General features: G+C 38.9%; 1 protein-coding gene across 1 annotated transcript; it reads left to right on the plus strand.

The window, feature by feature from the left end:
* Window positions 1–23: 23 nt before the first annotated feature.
* Fastkd2 (FAST kinase domains 2) lies at window positions 24–20,692 on the plus strand. The gene is made up of 12 exons (XM_031367725.1): window positions 24–112; window positions 799–1,620; window positions 4,374–4,477; window positions 5,115–5,223; window positions 5,491–5,614; window positions 6,145–6,284; window positions 7,487–7,659; window positions 13,849–14,012; window positions 16,116–16,328; window positions 17,888–17,972; window positions 19,478–19,592; window positions 20,503–20,692. Exons 2-12 carry the CDS (start codon window positions 886–888, stop codon window positions 20,608–20,610), a joined length of 2,070 nt encoding a protein of 689 aa, XP_031223585.1. The 5' UTR covers window positions 24–112; window positions 799–885; the 3' UTR covers window positions 20,611–20,692.
* Window positions 20,693–21,006: the final 314 nt, after the last annotated feature.

The raw sequence follows: 21,006 nt of genomic DNA on the forward strand, positions 1-21,006 counted from the left end.
GAACCTATGCTTTTTGACTTATAAAAGAATCCGTAGAACGTCACCAGACGCGCCGCTTAAGGCGGGACTGTCATGGCTGCGCCTGTGTGTAGTCACAGGGTTCTGTTCTAAGGTGAGTGGATGGCAAGCATTAGCGGAATCGTGGGCGGTATCATACTAGCCTTTTTGCCAAGAGAGAAAAGTTTGGGAAGTGGCCTCGGTCTTAAGTTTAAGGCGATGCGTTGCTGCTGGGCGGCCCATTTGCTGAAGGATAACGGCTCCGGTTTCGTGCTCTTAATGAACCTGGCTGATTGTAGATTCTCAAGCAGGAAGGACATCGCTTTTCTTTTTTAATTTCGTCCCTAATCAAGCCCGACCTGTCCGAGTACATTTTCTTAACAGTTTGTTTTGGCCATGGCAAGATCATCTGAAGTGTCCATCAGTGATACAGTTTTCAATGAAAGCCTCCAAACTAGTGTTAACAAAGTTCTCCTTAGCCAAGGAAGGTTTATGGAACACCTACACGAAAAATTCTTGTCTGTCTATCTGTCTGTTTACCTACCTATCTATGCTACTTTAGCCACATTTATTGATTGATTAATTGAAACTACTTTATCTACAGCTGCTAAAGCGATTGACTCGGGTACTTTACAACGATGAAATAAAAGTAGACGAAGCATACTGGGGACATGTTTTTACCAGTTTAATATAAAGCTCTAGCGGCTCCTCGGTGCCCATGCAAGCTCCTCTTAGGTACATTTTCCTTATTTAAGGAACAGTTTTTAACTACTTTTTCTTTTATTTACCTATCCTCTACAGGACAGTCCACAGCGTGTGCACTTTTTTAGAAAGCAGTTAATTTGCATTGCATCTTGGGTATTTGAAAGTGTGTCAGTAGATAGCAAAATGAATAACAAAGCACGTTCCTTGTTGTGGAACATCAGACAATTCAGTACTTTACTTCCAAGAAGCGGAGCTTTGAGGATATATACTTTGGGATTTTGCAGACCAGAAGTTATTCATTCAAAATGGAACCCAAGAAACCATCTGCTAAATGGCTTTGATGAGGGATTGCAACCATCCGTTAGATACCTCTTTCAGGATAAATTTATTTCAAAATCAGTAGATGGTTGTACTCAAACTAAAGGCATAAGCCATGCAGCTACTTTTAAACTTGACAGAATACTTTGTCCTAGAAGACTGTCCTTTGACGCAAAACACTCTTTTGTCTCTGACGGGACATCTGATCATGATTTAATGAAAACAAACTTTCATCATACCTCCAGTGAAGATGTGCTCACCAAGAAAACGAGACCAACCCCTGTGAATTATAAAAAGCTGGCCCAGGAGTGTAACTCTCTGGGCGATGTCCTGGACACATTTTCAAAAGCACCTACATTTCCTGTTAGTAACTATTTTTTAGCAATGTGGATAATTGCCAAAAGGATATCTGAAGACAAGAGGCGCTTTGAGAAACAACTGATGTTCAGTCACCCCGCCTTTAACCAGCTGTGTGAGCACATGATGAGAGAAGCCAAGATTATGCACTATGACCACCTTTTGTTCAGTCTTAATGCTATAGTGAAGCTTGGAATCCCTCAGAATACTCTGATGGTACAGACTTTGCTGAGGACGATTCAGGTAAGTTAAAAGAGACTTAAGTGTGGCTTTACTGTGTTTAACATAGTTTGAAGGAGCTCAGGGGATGTAGGTGTGTATAGCTTCCTTAAAAGACTATCAGCAGAATATATGTTTTAGTGTGCATTTCTGTATTATGTACTATATGGCTAGGAGATCTTAAGTTAGATCATTTCTTTTGCTTTGGAAATTTGTGAAAGCCTGCCCCACTTACCTTCTCTAGGGTTAAGTGGAAATGAACAGAGATGCAGAGAAAGGTTGGGTAGTTGAAGGGAGAGTGGATGGAAGTGAACTAGCATTTTTTTTTTTTTTTTTTACATAACCTTAGTCCTATTAATAGAATTAAGACTAGAAAACAGATTTAATGATATCAGCTGCATGATTAACAGCTAGTGGATTCCTTTATTCACATACTGAATATATATTGGATGTCAGCCATGTACAAGGTACCACATTTATCAGTTAGTATAAATGATATAACACATTTTTTTGTTGTTGTTGGTTTTTGGTTTTTGGTTTTTTTGAGACAGGGTTTCTCAGGATAGCCCTGGCTGTCCTGGAACTCACTCTGTAGACCAGGCTGGCCTGGAACTCAGAAATCCACTTGTCTGTGCCTCCCAAGTGCTGGGATTAAAGGTGTGCGCCACCATTGCCTGGCACACATTTTCTTATAATCATGAACCCTACAATTTAAACTGGAAGATGTATTTGTAGGCAGTTACAGGAATGGTGGCCAGCATTCCATTAATGACTCATGCTATGTTGTGGGCACTGTGCTGAACACTCAAGAGTGTAGTTATCAAAACACACATAGAGCTCTTAGTGCAATGAGGCAGAATATAGGGTCTTATGAGAGTGTGTAATAGGATTTCCAGCCTAGTTTTGGTCTTTAAAACATGGAGCTAAGATGGTGAGAAGGATACTAAAATCAGTGTCCAAGAAGCAGCCAGCACTTTGTGAGGATTGATTATAAAGGGGTTGATGTCTGCAGCAGACATTACATGGCTAACATCCAATGGGAAAGTGTGGTTAGTTCAGGGAGCTGGAATAGGTTGGTGCATCTGAAGTAAAGAATGGCGGTGAGATGGAGGGTGGGGTGGGAGAAGGATAGGATTGGGCTGGGTAAGAAAGAAGATGTGTATGTGCTGAGAGGCAAGGATGTGAGGCTGGAAAAGGTAGTAGCAAAATCATAAAAACTAATTTTTATGCCCAGTGGAGTTTGTATTTGCCCAGTGGGCACAATAGTTCATTGGAGAATTTTAAGACAGCGACTGACATACTCAAGTTTGCATTTCCAGTTTTAAACACAAGTGTCAGAATCTTGCTTGATGTCACTTATATGGCACCAGCTGTGAAGAAGTAATCATTCACTTTTTAAGATTGACCATGTGACTCTTAAACTCAATAATTAAGTATCTTAAAATACATTAGTTTCCTGGAGATAATCTGTGGTGCTTTGTTTCACTAGAATTCATGAATTGAGTTATAGGTATGTAATTTTTTAATTTTTTATATAAACTTGATTCATATGTCCTCAAGCAAGAAGTTTTAAATTTTGTGGTTTTGTAAGCCATAGAATAGCTATTTGTTTGGAATTCTTTTCTAATGTAGTAATTTAGGAATTGTTTGGATCTACTTTCCAATGACAATGATGCAGTTCCGTATTAGACTTTGGACAGTCATTCACATCTGTGTAGCATCCTCACTGGGAACATAGTTGGAGTTAGAAAATCTGCATGTGATTGTGCTTCAGTAATGTGTGTGGGTATTGTAAAGACATTTAGCCAGAGGTGAAAGGGCGGTGTGCTGTCAGTGGATTTGAGTCAAATAGCCTGACCTTTCACAGCAGATGTTATGGGGTGTATATATATATATTATACATATATATATATATATATATATTATAATTATAATGTATAAATACAATGGGAGATCTATCTATCTATGTATCTATCTATCTATCTATCTATCTATCTAATTTATCTATCTATCTTTCTTTCTAAGGAAACTCTTATCGGAATGATACCATTCCCCCAGTCCTTAAACCATTATATCATTTAATTCTGACTCAAAGCTTTATAAGTAGTGGTTAAATTGTACTACTTTAGCTGAGAGCAAAAAGGCTTCCTCAAATATGGTCTTTGTGGTGGGTGAGAACTGGGTTAGGCAATGGGGAACCAGAGCTGGGTTTACCAGGTCCCCAGCCTGACTCCACATTGAATTATAGAGAAGCTGAATTACTGTTGTCTTTCCAGAACGTCATTGCCATTTCTGGAGTAAACTTGTGCCCTAACTGAGACCCAGATAGTGGTAGTAAAATGCAGTGGGCCATGTGAATAAGAAGATCCGCAGGGCAGTTATAGCATGATGCTCAGGAAAGGCAGAATTTGTAAGGACAGTCTTCTAGGGTTCGTTTAGGGTTCTGTATTCTAATGTGCTGTCCTCGTGGCGGCTTCAGTGCCCATGAAGGGGTAAAACTGATATCTAATGCAAGGTATTTCACAATCAAAAGAACATAATATCAAATTGACTTCCAATGATACTTAAGAAAGTGTTGGTGTATAAAGGGTTATGTGTCAGTTATTAGGAAAAGTTACTGAATGACGTATCTTATTTCCCAGAATAGTTGTTTATTGTGGAGTTTGTGAATTACTGCTCTGGTACTTAGTCTTTTGAAAGTATGAGTTCAGAGGTTTTGCTTTGGAAACTAATATACATGCCATCACCTTTGGCTTACTTTAATTATATTTTAATAGGAGCGCATCAGTGAGTGTGACGAGAGATGTCTTTCGATTTTGTCAACTGCTTTAGTGACAATGGAGCCATGCATGAATGTGAATGCGCTTCGAGAAGGGTTGCGGTAAGAACCTCTTAGGTTTTCTTCACATGGTTTTCTCTTTGGCCCTTATATGGGGAATTAAAAGGCCTAATGGAAGTTGAATTCCTGTTTTGGGAGGCACCAGTAAGGTACACACTGGTGGTAGTTAATACTTTGTTAAACTTAAAATTCAAATTCTGAATGATATAAAGCTGAGGATAGTACTTTTTAAAAGATCTACTTTATAAAAAGATTGTGGGTGCTATTGAAATTAGTTTTTCTTAGACTCTAGTACTGATGTAAGGTCAGGGGAGAACTGATGTGTATACTCAGTTCAGAAGAGTTACTTGGGTACTATGGGAATTGCATTAACCTGGCTTATTTTAAGAAGATGTAAAATTGATATAAGTAATGTCATGTCACAGGTTAGTGAGAGTTTTGAGGATACCTTTAACCTGGTATGATTTGTTCATTAATAACGACAGTACAGTAATGTAAGAGAAAGTATACTAGAATGATTAAGAGTCTTCTTAGATGCTTACACCATCTTGGGCAAGTAGACCATGTCTGTGGTTTTCATATTCTTGGCCTATTCCAAGTAGATGCTGGACCTAATGAAGTTGTCACATTTCTGGTATGAAGATTCTAGGATTGTCCTATTTCTTGTGTCTAATGACAGAATCCTAGTGGATCAGCAAGTGTGGGACATAAAACACATCTTCACCTTACAAGCAGTGATGAAGTGTATTGGGAGAGACGCACCGTCTGCTCTCAAGAAGAAATTGGAGGTAATACCTGCCTTTTCTCTACTGGGTGTAATTTGAAAAAAACTCTCTTTGACCTGTCACTCCCTAAAGTTATTTTTTTGAGAAAGACACAGATATGCTTTTGGGTTTCCCTTTGCTGAAATGAATTAAGGCATATATATGTATATACTGGTATGTGTAAACATATCTGTATATAATTTCTGTATGTCTTTCTTACGCTCCACCCTTGTTTCACCAACATTACATTTTTCACAAGTGATAATTAAATGCAAGTTTGTTTTTCTGTAGATGAAAGCCTTGAAGGAGTTAGGCAACTTTTCTGTCCTGAATAGCCAGTACATGTTTGAAGTATTAGCTGCTATGGATCACCGCTCTGTTGTCCTTCTGAATGAATGCAGTAAGGTTGTCATAGGTAAGAGGGGCCTTTCCTATAGGACCTCCACATCTGTAATGTTGTCATAGGTAAGAGGGACCTTTCCTATAGGACCTCCACATCTGTAAGGTTGTCATAGGTAAGAGGGACCTTTCCTATAGGACCTCCACATCTGTAAGATTGTCATAGGTAAGGAGGGGCCTTTCCTATAGGACCTCCACATCTGTAATGTTGTCATAGGTAAGAGGGACCTTTCCTATAGGATCTCCACATCTGTAAGATTGTCATAGGTAAGGAGGGGCCTTTCCTATAGGACCTCCACATCTGTAATGTTGTCATAGGTAAGGAGGGGCCTTTCTATAGGACCTGTCACATCTAACCTATTGTTTTCAAACTTGGCTCTTACAATATAGAACTGATGATTGGTTACATATAAATTTATTTTTGCCTGTAGTTTTGTTTTCCTTCAAAAAATGGCATTATTTTTCCCCTAAAGAATGTATTGAGTATCTTGAATCTTATGTTCAAAAACATTTAGTAATGCTTGTTTGTTTAATTCATTCTTAAAGATAATGTCCATGGGTGTCCTTTTAAAATATTGATCAGCATACTGCAGTCCTGTAGAGACCTCCGATACCAAAATGAAGATCTCTTCAAAAGCATAGCAGATTATGTGGCTACAACCTTTGACATCTGGAAGTTGAAACACGTGAGTTTCAGGTGGGGCTATCCCTGAGCGACTGTCAGGAAGCTTGCTCATGCACTTGTTTTAAATGTTTCTCCCTGCTTTATAGAAGTCAGGCTGTCAAAGTATCCCAGTGCTAGCTTAGTTCAGCTCCTTATCTTTCCACAGGCTATTCACTGATAGAGTAGTCAGTCTTTGATCAGTTTTCTATCTGAAAGAAAAATACACTGTTTAAAGTTCTTCCTCTGGTTGTCAAAGGAGTATATTGTAGATGGGCTAACTATTTAGCATTGTGTTTCCTATTTTCTGGCTAGCTTTTGAATAAAGATGAGTGTGACAGGCTTATGATTTTGGAAGAATAAAATGTTATTACTTCATGATCTTGTCTGTTGTTTTCTTTGGAGTAACAGTCTCTCAGGAATCATGTTTAACAATCTCATGTCTAAATGAAGCAGCTTGTGAAACCTGCTTTTTTTAGTGAAGTATGCGAATCACTGGGTTCAGTCTATTAAGAAAAATGAATTTTGAGTTTATTATGAAAATTGATTTTAGAGATAGTAATTCTTATGGTAAATATTACCCAGTGGGAAATTGGAAATGAAGTTTATGTTAATCATGATATTTTGCTTCCATAAATTGATATAAGATAAAAAAATGTTTGAGTTATGAAAACAAATTTTGTTTGAAAATGCCATAATGAAATCTAATACTGTACATACTAATTCAAAAAAAATTAAAGGACATGAAAAGAGAGAAAAAATACTTGCACCATAAAATTAGGGTTAAGATTCAGATAATCCAGTGGGGCATGATGGCACATACTCATGATCCCAGCTTCTCAGGGTGCTGAGGCTGGAAGATTGCAAGCTCAGGACCAGTTTATGGGAGGAAAAAAAAGGAAAGCAAAAAAGAAAAGATAAAAAAGAGAGAGTTATACCATCTATGAGAATGTAGGCAGTGTTTGGGAGTGGGAGCAGTTCGAGATAGGGGTAAGTAATTTTCAGATCTGTCATCTGAAAAACAGGTAAGAAAGGATTTTGAATGAGATCATTGTAAGTCTCATCTTAGAAAGAGATTGCTCATTAAGTTGATATCTGATTAAAGAAAGAAAATATAATTGTTCCTTTTGGGATAATATATTTTGTTGCTTAAGTTCTTTGAGATTTAAGAACTTAGAGTAGCATATTTTAGCTGTTGAATAACTTCCTCTTCCTTCCATTTTCAAGGTTATCTTTTTCCTCTTATTATTTGAAGCTCTTGGTTTTCGACCTCCTGGTTTGATGGACAAGCTCATGGAGAAAGTAGTACAGGAGCCTGGCTCTCTAAACATGAAGAACATCGTTTCTATCCTTCATGTGTATTCTTCTCTCAATCATGTTCACAAAGTCCAGAACAGAGAGTACGTAAGATTTCCCTTATACGACATTACACAGTGTACTTACAGAAATGATCACAGATCTCGGCTTAACACATTAGTACTCATGACCGTGTCCACAGCCACCATTCCGTCTAGAAATACAGCAGCATTTATTTATAGAGTTGAGCAGACTCTTATCTTTGTGATTCTTTGTCTTGCTTGTCGCTTTGCTCAGTCGTTCATTCATCACAAGAATTTTTATTTTGAGCTTGTCCACTTTTCACTATTAACTCTGAAATTAATTGTTCTTTTTAACTTCATCAAAAAGTTGGTAAATGTTTCTTTAAATTTATCTCCTATTTATTATCTCTGTGTTAGTGTGATAAGGAGTTTGAATGTGAATAATGCTCTCCAACCACACTGCAAGTAGACAGCACAGTGTTGCTGCCTAGGCATAGCACAGCTGTCTGATGCTGCATCCTCATCACACTTGAACCATCCCTGCTGAACAGCATCTCTGCTCTCTCTGCCCACCCCCACCTCTATCCTACTGTTTCTGAGTTTGGAGTATGTGTTATATGTTCATCCAGACTAACTTATTCACTTAACACAGTGTCCTCCAAGTTCATCTGTATTATACCATATGAAAGAATTTTTCTTTTTTAAAGGAACATAAGTAATTAAAAATTTAATATCCTCGTATGTTTATACCATGTTATGTTTATTCATCTGTTGATGGACATTTAGGTTGTTAATGTATGTTGACTTGTTGTTGAACACCACAGTATATATATCCTGTAGAGGTCCTGATTTTAATTCTTGTAAATCAAAATATACTTGCTGTGGTAGCCATGCCTGTAATCCCAGTACTTGGGAGGTTGTGGCAGGAGGATTGCTGTGAGTTAGAGGCCAGCCCAGGCTAGAGACTGAGACTTTTGTTTAAAAAATCAAAGACAAAAACAACAAAAAGGAGAACTATCCCTGAGTGTGGGTCAAGTGACTCACTGTGTAGCTGTGTCCACCCCCACCCCTACTCCCTGTTTTATATTTGGGTTTTTACTCTTTGAGGAATCCTCACTGACTTAGGTGGTTTTCTCCAAGTAGTGTGCAGTGTGGAAGGGCTGTACCCCCAGCATTGTGTACCATTCGGTGTGGAAGGTCTGTTCCCCGAACAGTGTGCACCATGTGCTGTGGGCTGGCTCGGACTGCTCTGTGTCTCCTTGTGTTGCTTTTGTGGCCATCCAAACAGGTGCAAGGGCACCTCTCTTAGTCCTTTGGGTTTGCATTTCCTGACTCTGGTTTGTGTAGAGCATCCTTCTTACAGCTGTGTGGTGTCTGTTCTGAATAATCAGCTGTTATGTCCATGCTGTTAAATTGTAGGCACCCTTTCTGTATTGTGGATGGCAATCCCTGTTGCTATGCAATTCATCAGTATTTTCTGCTCTTCTGTTTTCTGTGGGCTTTTACTTAGCAGAAGCTTTTTAGTATCTGTTTTGTTAATGATACTTTTTATATGGTAGTCTAAAAATCATTGTTGTACACAACATCATAAAATAAAGGTTTCCCATATATTTTTCTTGTAGGAGTTTTAAGAGTTCAGTTCTTGGACTTAATCACTTTTAAGATGATTTTTCTGTAAAATGTAAGGCAAAGATTTAGTTTTATTCTTTGTGGCCATATACCGAGTTTTCTCAGCACTGTTGAGACTGTCCTTTCTCCATTGTGTATCTTACTGCTCTTGTTTGTTTTCATGCAGAACTGTGTAATCTTAAATTACCACAGTGTCATAATATGTTCTGAAGTAGAAAGATGTTGTAGTTCCAGCTTAGTTCTTTGGAGTTCAGGCAACTTGGTTTCCCTATGAATTTTAGAGTCATATTTTTCATTGTGGTCTAAAAAAATGCTATTGAGAGCTTGATAGAGATTTCACTGAATCACTGAGTCACTACAGATAATATGAACATTTTAAAAACATTGGCTCCTAGTCTGTGGGTGAGAGAAGTCTTTCCATGTTTTGTTTGTGTCTTCTTTAATTTCTTAGCCAGTGCTTTATAGGCTGCAGGAAGTGAGTCTCTCACCTCCTTGGTTATGTTTGTTCCTGTAGTTTACTCTTCTTGGTGTTATTATAAAGGAACTTGGACAGCTCATTAGTGTAGAGAAATAAAGCACTTTTCTGCTTTCAATCTTATTTATTTCCTTTTCCTTTACCTTTTCCTACTTAATTATTTATGTACCCAATTATTTTTATTTATTTATTTCACTTTAAGCTAGAACTTCTAGTACTATATTAAATAGAAGTGGGCAAGAGGAGGCATTCTTGTCTAATTTATTAGTTTTCATCATTTAACATGCTCCGGACTCTATGTACCTTTTACATATGGCTTTATTGTATTGAAGTACATACCTTCCATATTAAATGTATTGGGAACATTTATCCAGAAAGGTTTTGAGGTTTCTCAAATGCTTTTCTTTATGTATTAAGGTAGTGGCATGATTTTCTTTTAATCCTTTATTCTATTAGTGTAGCTTAAAACATTAATTGGTGGATTTGGTTTGCTAGTGTTTTGTTTATGGATAGCATGTTTGCTTACTTTTGGTGTGAAGGTAATGTTGTCTTGTGAGTTCTGTCTTTTGTAGATGTTTGGATGGGTTTAAGAGGGTTGTGTTCATTTAATTTAATTCTCCGTCTCAGCATGTGGCAGGATTCGCCAGAGTCCACAGTGGAGTGCTCTGTCTAGACTGCTGTTGAGAGGCTTATGGGTGTTTTGCCCTCGTGTATCTTTGTATTTGAATTTATTTCTTCTTGGCTACCAATTTGTTAGCAAACCATTTTTTTCACAATATTTATTACTTTTTTTTTTATTAGTGCATGTATGTGTGTGAGTGTGTTAGAGGGGAGAACCTGAACATGTACAGAGTTTACTGTTACTTTTCTGTAAGAATATCACAGATATTTATATAGAATTTACATTGTATTAGATACTATAAATAATCAAAAGATAATCATTTGTAGATGATGTGAGTAGATTACATGCATTTTTTTTTTTTTTTTTAACTTGAGCTCATCACTATGTAACCCAGGCTGGCCTTGAGGTTTTGACTCTCCTGCCTCAGCCTCCCCAGTGTTAGTGATTATACATGTGCCCTCCCGTGCCTACTTTATGTGGGACCAGGGATTAGACCTCAGGCTTCATGCATACTAAGCACTGTATCAACTAAGTGAGGAGCCCCCTTCATTTTGTCTCTGGCGTTAATGTTGTTGTCTCAGCTCTCATTTCTACAATTCAGATTACCGTCTCTTTCCCATTAGTTTTAGTTGCAGGTTCGCCAAGTGTTACTTTGGTTGATCATTCCCTCCAGTTTGTATTTGTTTCTGTTTAAATCTTCATTATTTTCTTCCTCTGCAACTCTGGCTTTGCCTTGTGCTGTTTCTAGTTTTCTCTCTTTTAAAGATTTATTTATTTTCATTTTATGCATATGGATATTTTGTCTGTGCATATGTATGTGTACTATATGTGTGCCTGGTACTTGTGGAGGCCAGCAAAAGAAGTTGAATCCTGGAACTGGAGTGTGGACAGTTGTGAGTCGCCATGTGGGTAGTGGGAATGGGACTCAGATCTTCTGGAAGAGCAGCCAGTGCGTGTAGCTGCTGAGCCATCTCTCCAGCCTCTTTTTCTAGTTTCTTGAAGTATAAATTAAAGTTTATTTGAATATTCTTTTTTAAGGGTAGCATTTATTATTGGAAGCTTTACTATTGCTGTTGCTTTTTCAGAATACCTTTATTTTTGGTGTGCTGTGGCTTTGTTGAGATTTCTTTCTAATTTTCTGTTTGATTTTTTTTTTCTGTTGCCCACTAGTTGTTCAAGACCATGTTGGATAATTTTCCCTTCATGAATTTTCCAGTTCTCCACTTTTTAGTGGTGTCTAACTGATACCATTTAGTGCAGCCTTAGCTGATAGTAGTAAGATTTATGCTTTCTTAAATGTATTAACTTGTCTGCACTATCATCTTGAGTGTAGTAATGTTCAGGGTTCCTGTCTTCATTTTTACATTGGTGATTGAATGCAGAGTAAGAACAGGACATTACTGCATTACTGTCTGTCTGTCTGTCTGTAAGACAGTAATGTATTATGTTGCTATGTTTCCTCATGCATTTGTAAACTGCTCCACTTTCATGATGAATTGACTCTTCTAATAGAATGTCTTTGTCTGTCTTTGTCTTTTGTGACTGGTTTTTACTGTATGTATACACACACATATACACACTCTCTCTCACACACACACACATTCCTGTTATTCTTTGGTGACCGTTAGCTTATCGGATCTTCTATTTTTTTTTTTCACTTTCAGATTGTGAACTTCTGTACAGTGTATAGTTAGACCTTACTTACATTATCTGTTGAGCTACTTTATATCTTTTAATTGGGGAGTTTAATATACGTCTGAGTTATGTTTCTTATTCCTGTGGCAAGATACATAGTAAACAACCTGCAGTTTACTCTCAGTTTGAGAGTACAGCTGATCCCAGACAAGGAAGTGATAGCAGTGGGAACGTGAGGTTGGTCACATGTCAGCCACACCCAGGAAGGAGAGATGAATGCTACTTTGTAGGAGCATTCTCATTTTTTACTTCGTCCAGGGTCTGAGTTCATAGGATAGTGTTGCCCAGATGGGGATGGCTGTCTTCCCTTCCCAGGTCAGCTTTTCTGAAAATACCCTGATAGACAGACTCACAAGTATTTTCCATGGTGATTGTACATCCTGTCAAGTTGACAGTGAAGATTAATGATCATAGTACAGATACATTTAAAGCTTTTATTAGGAGAGACTAGTGCCACTTAGTTTCCTGTCATAATTTTTTTTTTTCTGTTTTTCTCTTCATGTGTTGTCCTTTGTAAGTTGGTGTTCCTTTCTTCCCCTCCTTTATGCATCTTCTGATACTTTACTTGTGGTTCCGGTAAGTCTGGTGTGGTAGTTAGTTTAGTCTCATAATTCTAGTTACACAGGATATCTGGACAACTTTACACTCTTTGTTATTGATTTTATAGTTTATGTCTTTAAGATTGTTTAGTTAGTAACTTTTAAGTAATTAGTAATGTTTTCTTTTATCTTTTGTACTGGCACTAACAGTGGTTCACACACTGCTGTGAGTGCTGGGTGAGTCCAGCGCAGTCAGTTCCCAGTGTAACACCACGGCCTTGCTGCTGTCTCCAGTCTGCTCATCTCTAGTCTGCTCATCACATCCTGGGTGCTTCAGTGTTCCTGCCCGTGCAGGCCTTCCTGCTGCCCTGGCCGCTGAGACTAGTTTGATCTCAGACATTGGCCTGCAGGGTCCTGTCAGTCCTGAGCTTTCTTCCAGGCTCGCTTGCATCTGTTGTCGGCATCCCTGCTCCATGCCTTCATCCTGTTGTCTTACAGTCACATAGTCCATGCTGTCAGGGGTCCTTTCAGATCGTCTTCCCTTTCCTATTGCATCTACCCTTCAAATTCTCTCCCAACCTCCTCTCTCCCTTCTACTCTATTTAGTACCCCGTGTGTATTTCTTTCCTTTTTGTCCTGTGTTATGCTAGTGATAACATATGCCCTGAAAGCCAGACTTAACCTGGATTTAGAAGTCTGCCGTTCATTAACAGTGTCAGCTCCCCAAAGTGTTATCCTCCCACTCCATCTGCACTTAGCTGCTGGGTTATACTGCTCAGCAGTAGCTGTGACTGGTAGGGTTAGGCTTGCAAGTCATTACCAAGAATTTTGATAGTTAGGAATGTTTAATTGCTTATAAAACTGTAGTGCCAGTTCAGGCCTTGTAGAAACTGTGACGAGTAAAAGGCTCTGGTGCCTGACCACTTAGGTTCTAAAACCATCTCCATTTCCTGCCCATCCACTGTAATTAGTTCATGGATGAGTTACTCAACTTCTGAGCCTGTTCACTCATCTTTATTTATGAGAATAATAATACTGCTACCCCATAGAGTTTTAATAGGAGTGAGATGACTGAAAGCCTATAAACCATTTTTATGCAGTACTTCTGCAGGAGTCATTTAATGGATATGTACACTTACCATGGGTAGCCACATCTTGCACCAGGTGTGGATGCTTATTTGCAAACTGATTGTTTCATCTCATTTCTTTGCATTCCTTGAAGACCTCGGGTCTGTAGCCTGGAGTCAGCTCTTCTGTGACCTTGTCTTATAAGTGGATTTGAAATCTGACTTTCCTTTGTTCCCCACAAGGTTCCTAGATGCTCTGGCCAGTGCTCTGACTGGCTGTCTTCACCACATTTCTTCTGAAAGCCTGTTGAATGCTGTGCATTCGTTTTGCGTGATGAATTATTTCCCCCTGGCCCCTATTAACCAGCTTATCAAAGAGAACATCATCAACGAACTGCTGACTTCAGGTAGGTAGTCACCTTGTTATTCTGAGTGTGTTCTTTAGAGCAGCATTAGTTCAAACATACAGAGCAGATGCTGCTGAGTACAGCTGACAGTGGTGAAGTCAAAGGTCAGTGTTTCAAACCCTCAGAGCTGCCTTTAGTGACATCCCTACTGCAGGGGGAAGGAATACAGTCTGCACTGTTATTCTTTTAGCCTGCACTGTGTACACAGTCTTCATAGTCTCCACATATTCAAAGTTCAGGGTTCTTGAGTTGAGATGCTTGCATTCCCTAAGTATACTATTAAAGCCAACCCAAGTCACCTAGAAACAGTCACTCCTGCTGTAGAATGAGGAGCTAGCCTGTTAGATCTAAAGACCAAGTGAGTACCAAATTAGTATATTTATTTATTTACTGAAACAAAATCAATCGTTGATCTTTTTTTGTTTTGTTTTTACTTTTTTGGTTTTTTTGAGACTATGTTTGTGTAGCCCAGGCTGGTCTGCAAATCACAGATATTCACCTGCCTGTGCAGGTGGAATTCCCAAGTATTGGAATTAAAGGTGTACGTTACCATGCCCTACAGTCACTGACTTTAAATGAAGAAAAACAGTATTTGGGTAGATGTCCAAAATTTAATAATGTTTTAGAATAAGGAAGCTATAATTCATTCTATAAATAATGTGATAAAGTTCTGAAATTGAGTTGTGACGAGTCAACACCATATATTGATTTTTAAAACAGTTTATGGTTGAAGAATAGACTTGGCAACCTGGATTCTAGTCCCAAAGTCTTGAAGTTTTCCTCCTATAAAATGAGAAGTTTAGACCAAGTCAGTTCTAAAGATAGCTTAACGTCTGAAACATTAGCAAATACAGGTCACTGAACTAGATAATGAAAACCAAGGAGTCATTGAGAGAGTCCTAGCAATAAAGGAGAGACACCAACCCCCTCCCCCTCCTCAGGGCTCATGGAGCTTTCCATAGAGGAGGCAGAAGACTCCAGAGGTGATGGATGACTCCAAGGAAACAGTGCTTTCAGACACAGTAGAACTGACACATGTGTACCACTCTCAAAGACTGTGGTAGAAAAAAATAATAAAAAAAATTTAAAAAAAAAAGAGAAAAGGGGAGAGAGGGGATAGAGAGATGACTCAGTGATTAAGAGCAATGACTGCTCTTCCAGAGGTCCTGAGTTCAAGTCCCAGCAACCACATAGTGGCTCACAACCATCTGTAATAGAATCTGATGATCTCTTCATGTGCCTGAAGATAGCTACAGTTTATGCATATACATAAAGTAAATAAATAATTCTTAAAAAAAAAAAGACTGTGGTAGCACACACAGGGTGTGCACAGGTGCAAGCCAAATGGGGTCCCAGCACTGAGGGGGAAGAGGACATGAGTCTCCATCCTTAACCAAGAAGCTATCTGCAATTGATAGCCACTTGCAAAGTAAAAATGAGTTTTCTCCGATGCAGTCTCAATGGGCATACAAACCACACTTAAGAGTAGGCTCCGTGCCCAGCAGTAGATGGCCAACACAAGGTAAATGTACTAGTAATTTTGCATCCATAGTAGTCTTACATTGGGCTGTCTGGGTTTTTTTGTTGTTGTTTTTTATTTGTTTTTTGTTTGGTTTTTGTCTTACTAGTCTTTTGCTTGGATATTATGGTTTCTGATTTTGTGTTTTTATGCATGTGTATATATATGTATTTCCTGTATTTCTTTTCTTTTTTTTAAAATTCTGGTTTGAGTGAGTCTTTTTTTTGTTTGCCTGATTGTTGTCTAAAGAGAAAGAAAGAAGGATATAGAGTTGGGTGGGCAGGGAGGATCTGGGAGGAGTTCAGGGAGAGGAAACCATGATCAGAATATATTGTATGAGAAATATTTTTAATAAAATAATAGAATGAAGTAGAGAGGGCAGAGGAGGATAAGTGAAGGTAATGGGGTGAATATAATAAAAATTCTTCACATATATATGCATGTAATTTAACTCACCATTTTGTACAGTGAACTATTATATATTAAGTAAAGAAGATTTTAAGAGGTGATTAGACACATAGATACATTAGTTTTTAAAATATGGGAGTAATGTTTTAATCATGCGTTTGCCTTTATATTTTTAGGTGACACAGAGAAGAATATTCAGAAGCTTCATGTTTTGAATACTTGTCTGAAACTTGATGAAAGTACTTACAAATCTGTGCACATACCGTTGCCACAGCTGCCACTGTCAGCATCATATCCGAACGCGAAGCTTGCAGAGGTGCTCAGCATGCTCCTGGAAGGGGAAGGATGCTTCTCGAGAAACGTGCAGTTGCCACATAATTATCACATTGGTATGGGTGTCCCTTTATTTTCTTTTACTTTTAAAATGTTTTTTGTTTGTTCTGACAAAGGATTAGGAGATTGAACATGAGTACTACATTTATATCATTTCTATCCCTCTCTTCCTCCACCACACCTCCTGTGTCCCCCAACTCCCTCTCAGATCCATGTCCTCTTAATTATTGTTGTATGTGTATGCACGTGCACACATGAATATGTAAATACAGCTTGCTGAGCCCGTTTGGTGTTGCTTGTTTGTGTATTTGTTTACCACTGACCATTTGGGACTAGATAAGCTGTCATGAAGTCTGCTCTTAGAGAAGACTGTTGTTCATCTCTTAGTAGCCATTAATTGCCGGTAGCTATTCATCTAGGGGGAGGGCCTTGTGAGTATTTTTTTTCCCTTCATATTGGCCTGTCAACATGTGGTGGTGTAGCGCAGGTCTAGGTGACCATACTATCAAGATTTCCTGTCATCCGTGGAAGACACTGTCTCACAGCAGATGCTCTGGTACTCCGGCTCTTAGAGTCTTTCTGTGCCTTCTTCTGAAATGTCCCCGAGCCTTAGTTGTAGGGACCGCTCTATAAATGTGTCAGTAGGGGCTGGACTTCCCACAGTCACTTGTTCTCTGCATTTGGAATGCTTGTAGCTTTCTGTAAGTGTCTCCTTCAGAAGGAAACTTCTGATGATGAGAGCGGTGCTTCTCTGTGGATGAGAGTAAGTATTTAGCATCCAGTTAGAAATTATGCTGGTTTAGGAAGGAGGCAGTAGTAGGTTCTCTAGAGTCTGTGACCTCATCAGCCACAGGTTAATAGTATTAGGCATGGATTCCCTCCAGTTGAGCAGGACTTATGTCCAAATAGATAGGTTTCCCCCCAAGACATAGGTGCACTGTTGCACCTTGGGGCTGTCCTGCCATGCTGGTCACCATTGTGCATAGGCCTCACATCTGGGTAGGACTATTGACTGCTTTTCTCTCTTACCAGCTTGCATAGGACCTTTGATAGCGTGAGAGCTCGGGAGGAGGCTTGAAAGTCAGTTCTAGCTCACTCTTTCCCAAGTCTGTATCAGTAGTGTGTGTATCTTCAGCAATAGCATCTTACCTTCTAGAAAGCCACTCAGCTTTCACACTTCCAGCACCTTATTCTACCAATTACTATATCACCATTTCTAGAAGACAACCAAGAGCAACTGCAATAGCCTATATTATTTTGAGATTTCTCTTTGACTCCCCTAACCAATAACTCAGGAGATTTCCCATGCCTGGTATGGTTTTTGTTAGTCTTTGGATTCTTGTTGTATAGTTTTCTAATACAATGATGACTTTGGAATGTAACCATCCCCAGCTTCTTGGTTTGGAAAGGCAACTATAGTATCTCATAGAACTCTGTGACCAGTGCATGAAATTCCACATCAAGTCCCTAGATTAATATGTGCCACATTATAAGTTCTCAGCTCTATTTAAGCTACTGTCATTGTTTTCCTGGTTTTGTTGGTATTAGACTTTTGATATAGAAGTCACTTTGAGCAGTGTTTGAGAAATTAATATTAACATGGTTTTTCTTTCAGATTTTGAAATCAGAATGGATACTAACAGGACCCAAGTATTTTCATTTTCTGATGTAGATGCAAGCTCTGCCACAAACATGCAGAGGTAGGTAGTTTTTACATAATTATTTTCTGGGCATTCTGGACTACTATTTTAATAAAGAAAGACTATATTGAATAGGAGTATCAAAAAGACCTTATGAATGTATGTGACTTGTAGTATACCAGGGGACTTTGCACATGGGAATCTGCTGCTCATGCTGAATAAAACAGAGCAGAATTGAAACACCTGCTGAATTAGATATTCTTTAAAATTTGTATGTAAAGCCAACAGTTCAGTAAGACAATGTTAATATAGTTGAAACTACCAATGCACTATAAACTTCAGCCAGGATATTCCAGTGACCATAAACTTGAGGCACCTACAGAAATTAAATACCCAAAGATTTCCCATCCTCCTTGTCCTTTCCTTATAGCTTTGTAATTAGTATTGTTTGTATATCAGAGCACATTAAAGCTAACCCAAGTCGTTTTCTTGACTCACATTATGTATAGCATGCTGGGCAAAACATGGTGTCAATACCATGAGAGAGTCTTGCCTATTGAGAAGCAGAAGATCATGGACACATTCCACACGCATCTCTGCTATGTCAGCCTTGTGGGGCACACAAAGATGAGTGGGATGCCCTGCCGCAGGGAACTTGTGCCATGCTACTCTCCTGACAGGCACATGACACATGCTACACTCCACAGACAGGCACAGTGGAGAGACTGACTCAGACTGATTCAGACTCTTAGCTGCTCATCCCTGTTCCTTCACACGTTGTCTGTCTGCCCGTTTCTGCATCCATCTGGCTTCTTGCTATTACTTGGGTATCTTTTTAAGTGGTATGTTATCCAGGTACCCTTAACAAAACCTTTTCTTACCCTATTGAAAATGCTTTTTCCTTTTAAAATCTACTATTGTGACATAAAATGGTGATATAGTAATTGGTAGAATAAGGTGCTGGAAGTGTGAAAGCTGAGTGGCCTCTAGTAAGTGTGAAGTTTCTCTTCTGAAAGCCAGTGTCCAGGAGAAGACAGGGTACACATCTCTTCTGTCCTTTTCTTTGTCCTCCCAATAACTTCCTGAGAGCAGAGAATGATAAGGATCAATGCACAGTGTTCCACTTTGCTGATGACATCCCCATTGGAGGAACCTTTGTCTTGGGGTTTTCTTGTGTTTCATCTTGGGAGAAATGGAAGATCGTGTACCATTTGCTGTTGCCTTCACCAGTGGCTTTGCTAAATGATTGTATTTGGGTCAGAGCTTAGCACTGCTCCAGAAACCCTTTCAATGGCTGTTTTTATATCAGGACATTTTCCTCCTTAGAAAGTAAATCCATTCATAAAGAAGGCTACTGTAAAAATATATAAAACCATATGTCAGGTTTGGGTTTACAAAGTAGTTGTTGTATAGACGTTGTCTGCAGTGGCTAAGTAACAGAAGTAAAGGCAGAGGACAGGTGGGAAGCAGGCCCAGGAGGTCGTCAGCCTGAGCTGCTGAGAGCAGGCTGCTGCAGGCCTCCAGGTACTCACCCGGCACTGTTCCTGTTGGATGTTTCTTTTCAGAGTAGCAGTGCTGTGTGTTCCTAAGTCTGCTTACTGTTTAAATTCACACCACCTCAGAGGATTGATGGCCATGAAACTTCGACATTTGAATGGAATGGGCTTCCATGTGATCCTGGTAAGAAAACAATATGAATGGACTATTTCTTGTCTTAGCACTGTGCATTCTCCCAGCTGCTGGATGCTGTGGGGGAAGGTAGTCACCAGGGCTCCAGGGGGGCCGTCGGCATGATGGCAGTTCACTTTTTAGCTGTGTGGGTTTTTTTTTAATCAAAAGGAACATTCTAGTATGTGAATCAGCTTCTACTCAGCTGGGCATTGTTCTCTACTAGGGAGTTTATAGATGGTATCTGGCCAGCCTTAATCTCTTTTTAATGAAGAAGAAGATAAATAATACCTTTTCATACTGAATTTAAGACACATGAAATTACCTCCAATTTTCAGATTATTTTGAACAAGGAATGATGTTAAGGCTTTTGTTTTCTGGGCCAGTGTGAGACACTTTTATTTTATATTCTTTGCCCGGAGACCTGAAAAAAGATACTTCTCTTAGACTTCCCTTTGACCCTCAGCACCACAGCTTTTTTTGATCTCCTTTCAGATCTCCTTTCGATATCCTGTCAGTTGCTAAGACCTTATGCTGATCTTTGGCTTTATCTGCATGCTACTCATGTGGGCCTGCACACAGCGTGAAGTGTAAACAGTCAGATTTCCCTTTATCGTACTTTAATATCCAAAGGTGGGTTGGGCTTGGCTAACTAGGATTTGATATGGCTCCTTTCTGCTAATGTACTGTTTAAAAGTTTAGAAATCATTTTGCATTGTTCAGAGAGCCCTTGAAGTTTTACACTTTTCAGTGTTAAGCATTTTCCTTAGCCCTAGGCTTATTACATTCAGAGTATGAACATTTGTATGATGACATTTAATTTTTAAAAGCTAGCTTGCTACTACTTTGTACATAGGTCTCTAAAGAAGCTTTTATTTTATATGTTATCATTTCTTCACAAACTATTTTCTTTCTTGGGAAGATCCATAACTGGGAGCTGAAGAAACTAAAGATGGAGGATGCGGTCACATTTGTGAAGAAGAAGATCTATTCAGATGAAGTGCTTCCCACTACTGACACAACTGTGTAAAGCTTGGATTAAATCAAACATTTATCATAACACGCACAGTTGTAAAATGACTTTAATAAAGGCTATGATTCAGTTATCAGTGGAATGAGCTGGCTGATCCTGGAACAGATTACTTCAGGTTGGGTTAAAGTTGATTTTAAGAATGGAAGATGTGTCGACACTCGTATTTTAGCATATACTGAAAACACTTCAGAAGAGCCATTCTTCCAACAGCATCTGCTCCCTTGACTCCCCAGATGCTTAATATATCCAGGAGCTGTCTCCATACTTTTCCTCCCTGGCTTTGGTGTGTTAAAAGCTGGTTTCTTAGTTGTGTTGTGATAGGTCACATGTAAGTATGTGTTGGGAGTTGTTTGAAGTTTGAGTATTTATACTTCTTCTGTTAGCTGTTGTGAG

This window comes from Mastomys coucha, unplaced genomic scaffold (assembly GCF_008632895.1).
Source record: "Mastomys coucha isolate ucsf_1 unplaced genomic scaffold, UCSF_Mcou_1 pScaffold14, whole genome shotgun sequence".
Lineage (NCBI taxonomy): Eukaryota > Metazoa > Chordata > Mammalia > Rodentia > Muridae > Mastomys > Mastomys coucha.

Coding starts and splice junctions, on each gene's coding strand:
- Fastkd2 (XM_031367725.1), top strand. CDS start 886: ATGAATAACAAAGCACGTTCCTTGTTGTGGAACATCAGACAATTCAGT. Junction 5,615..6,144: donor ATGCAGTAAGGTTGTCATAG/GTAAGAGGGGCC, acceptor TCATTCTTAAAG/ATAATGTCCATGGGTGTCCT. Junction 7,660..13,848: donor CACAAAGTCCAGAACAGAGA/GTACGTAAGATT, acceptor GTTCCCCACAAG/GTTCCTAGATGCTCTGGCCA.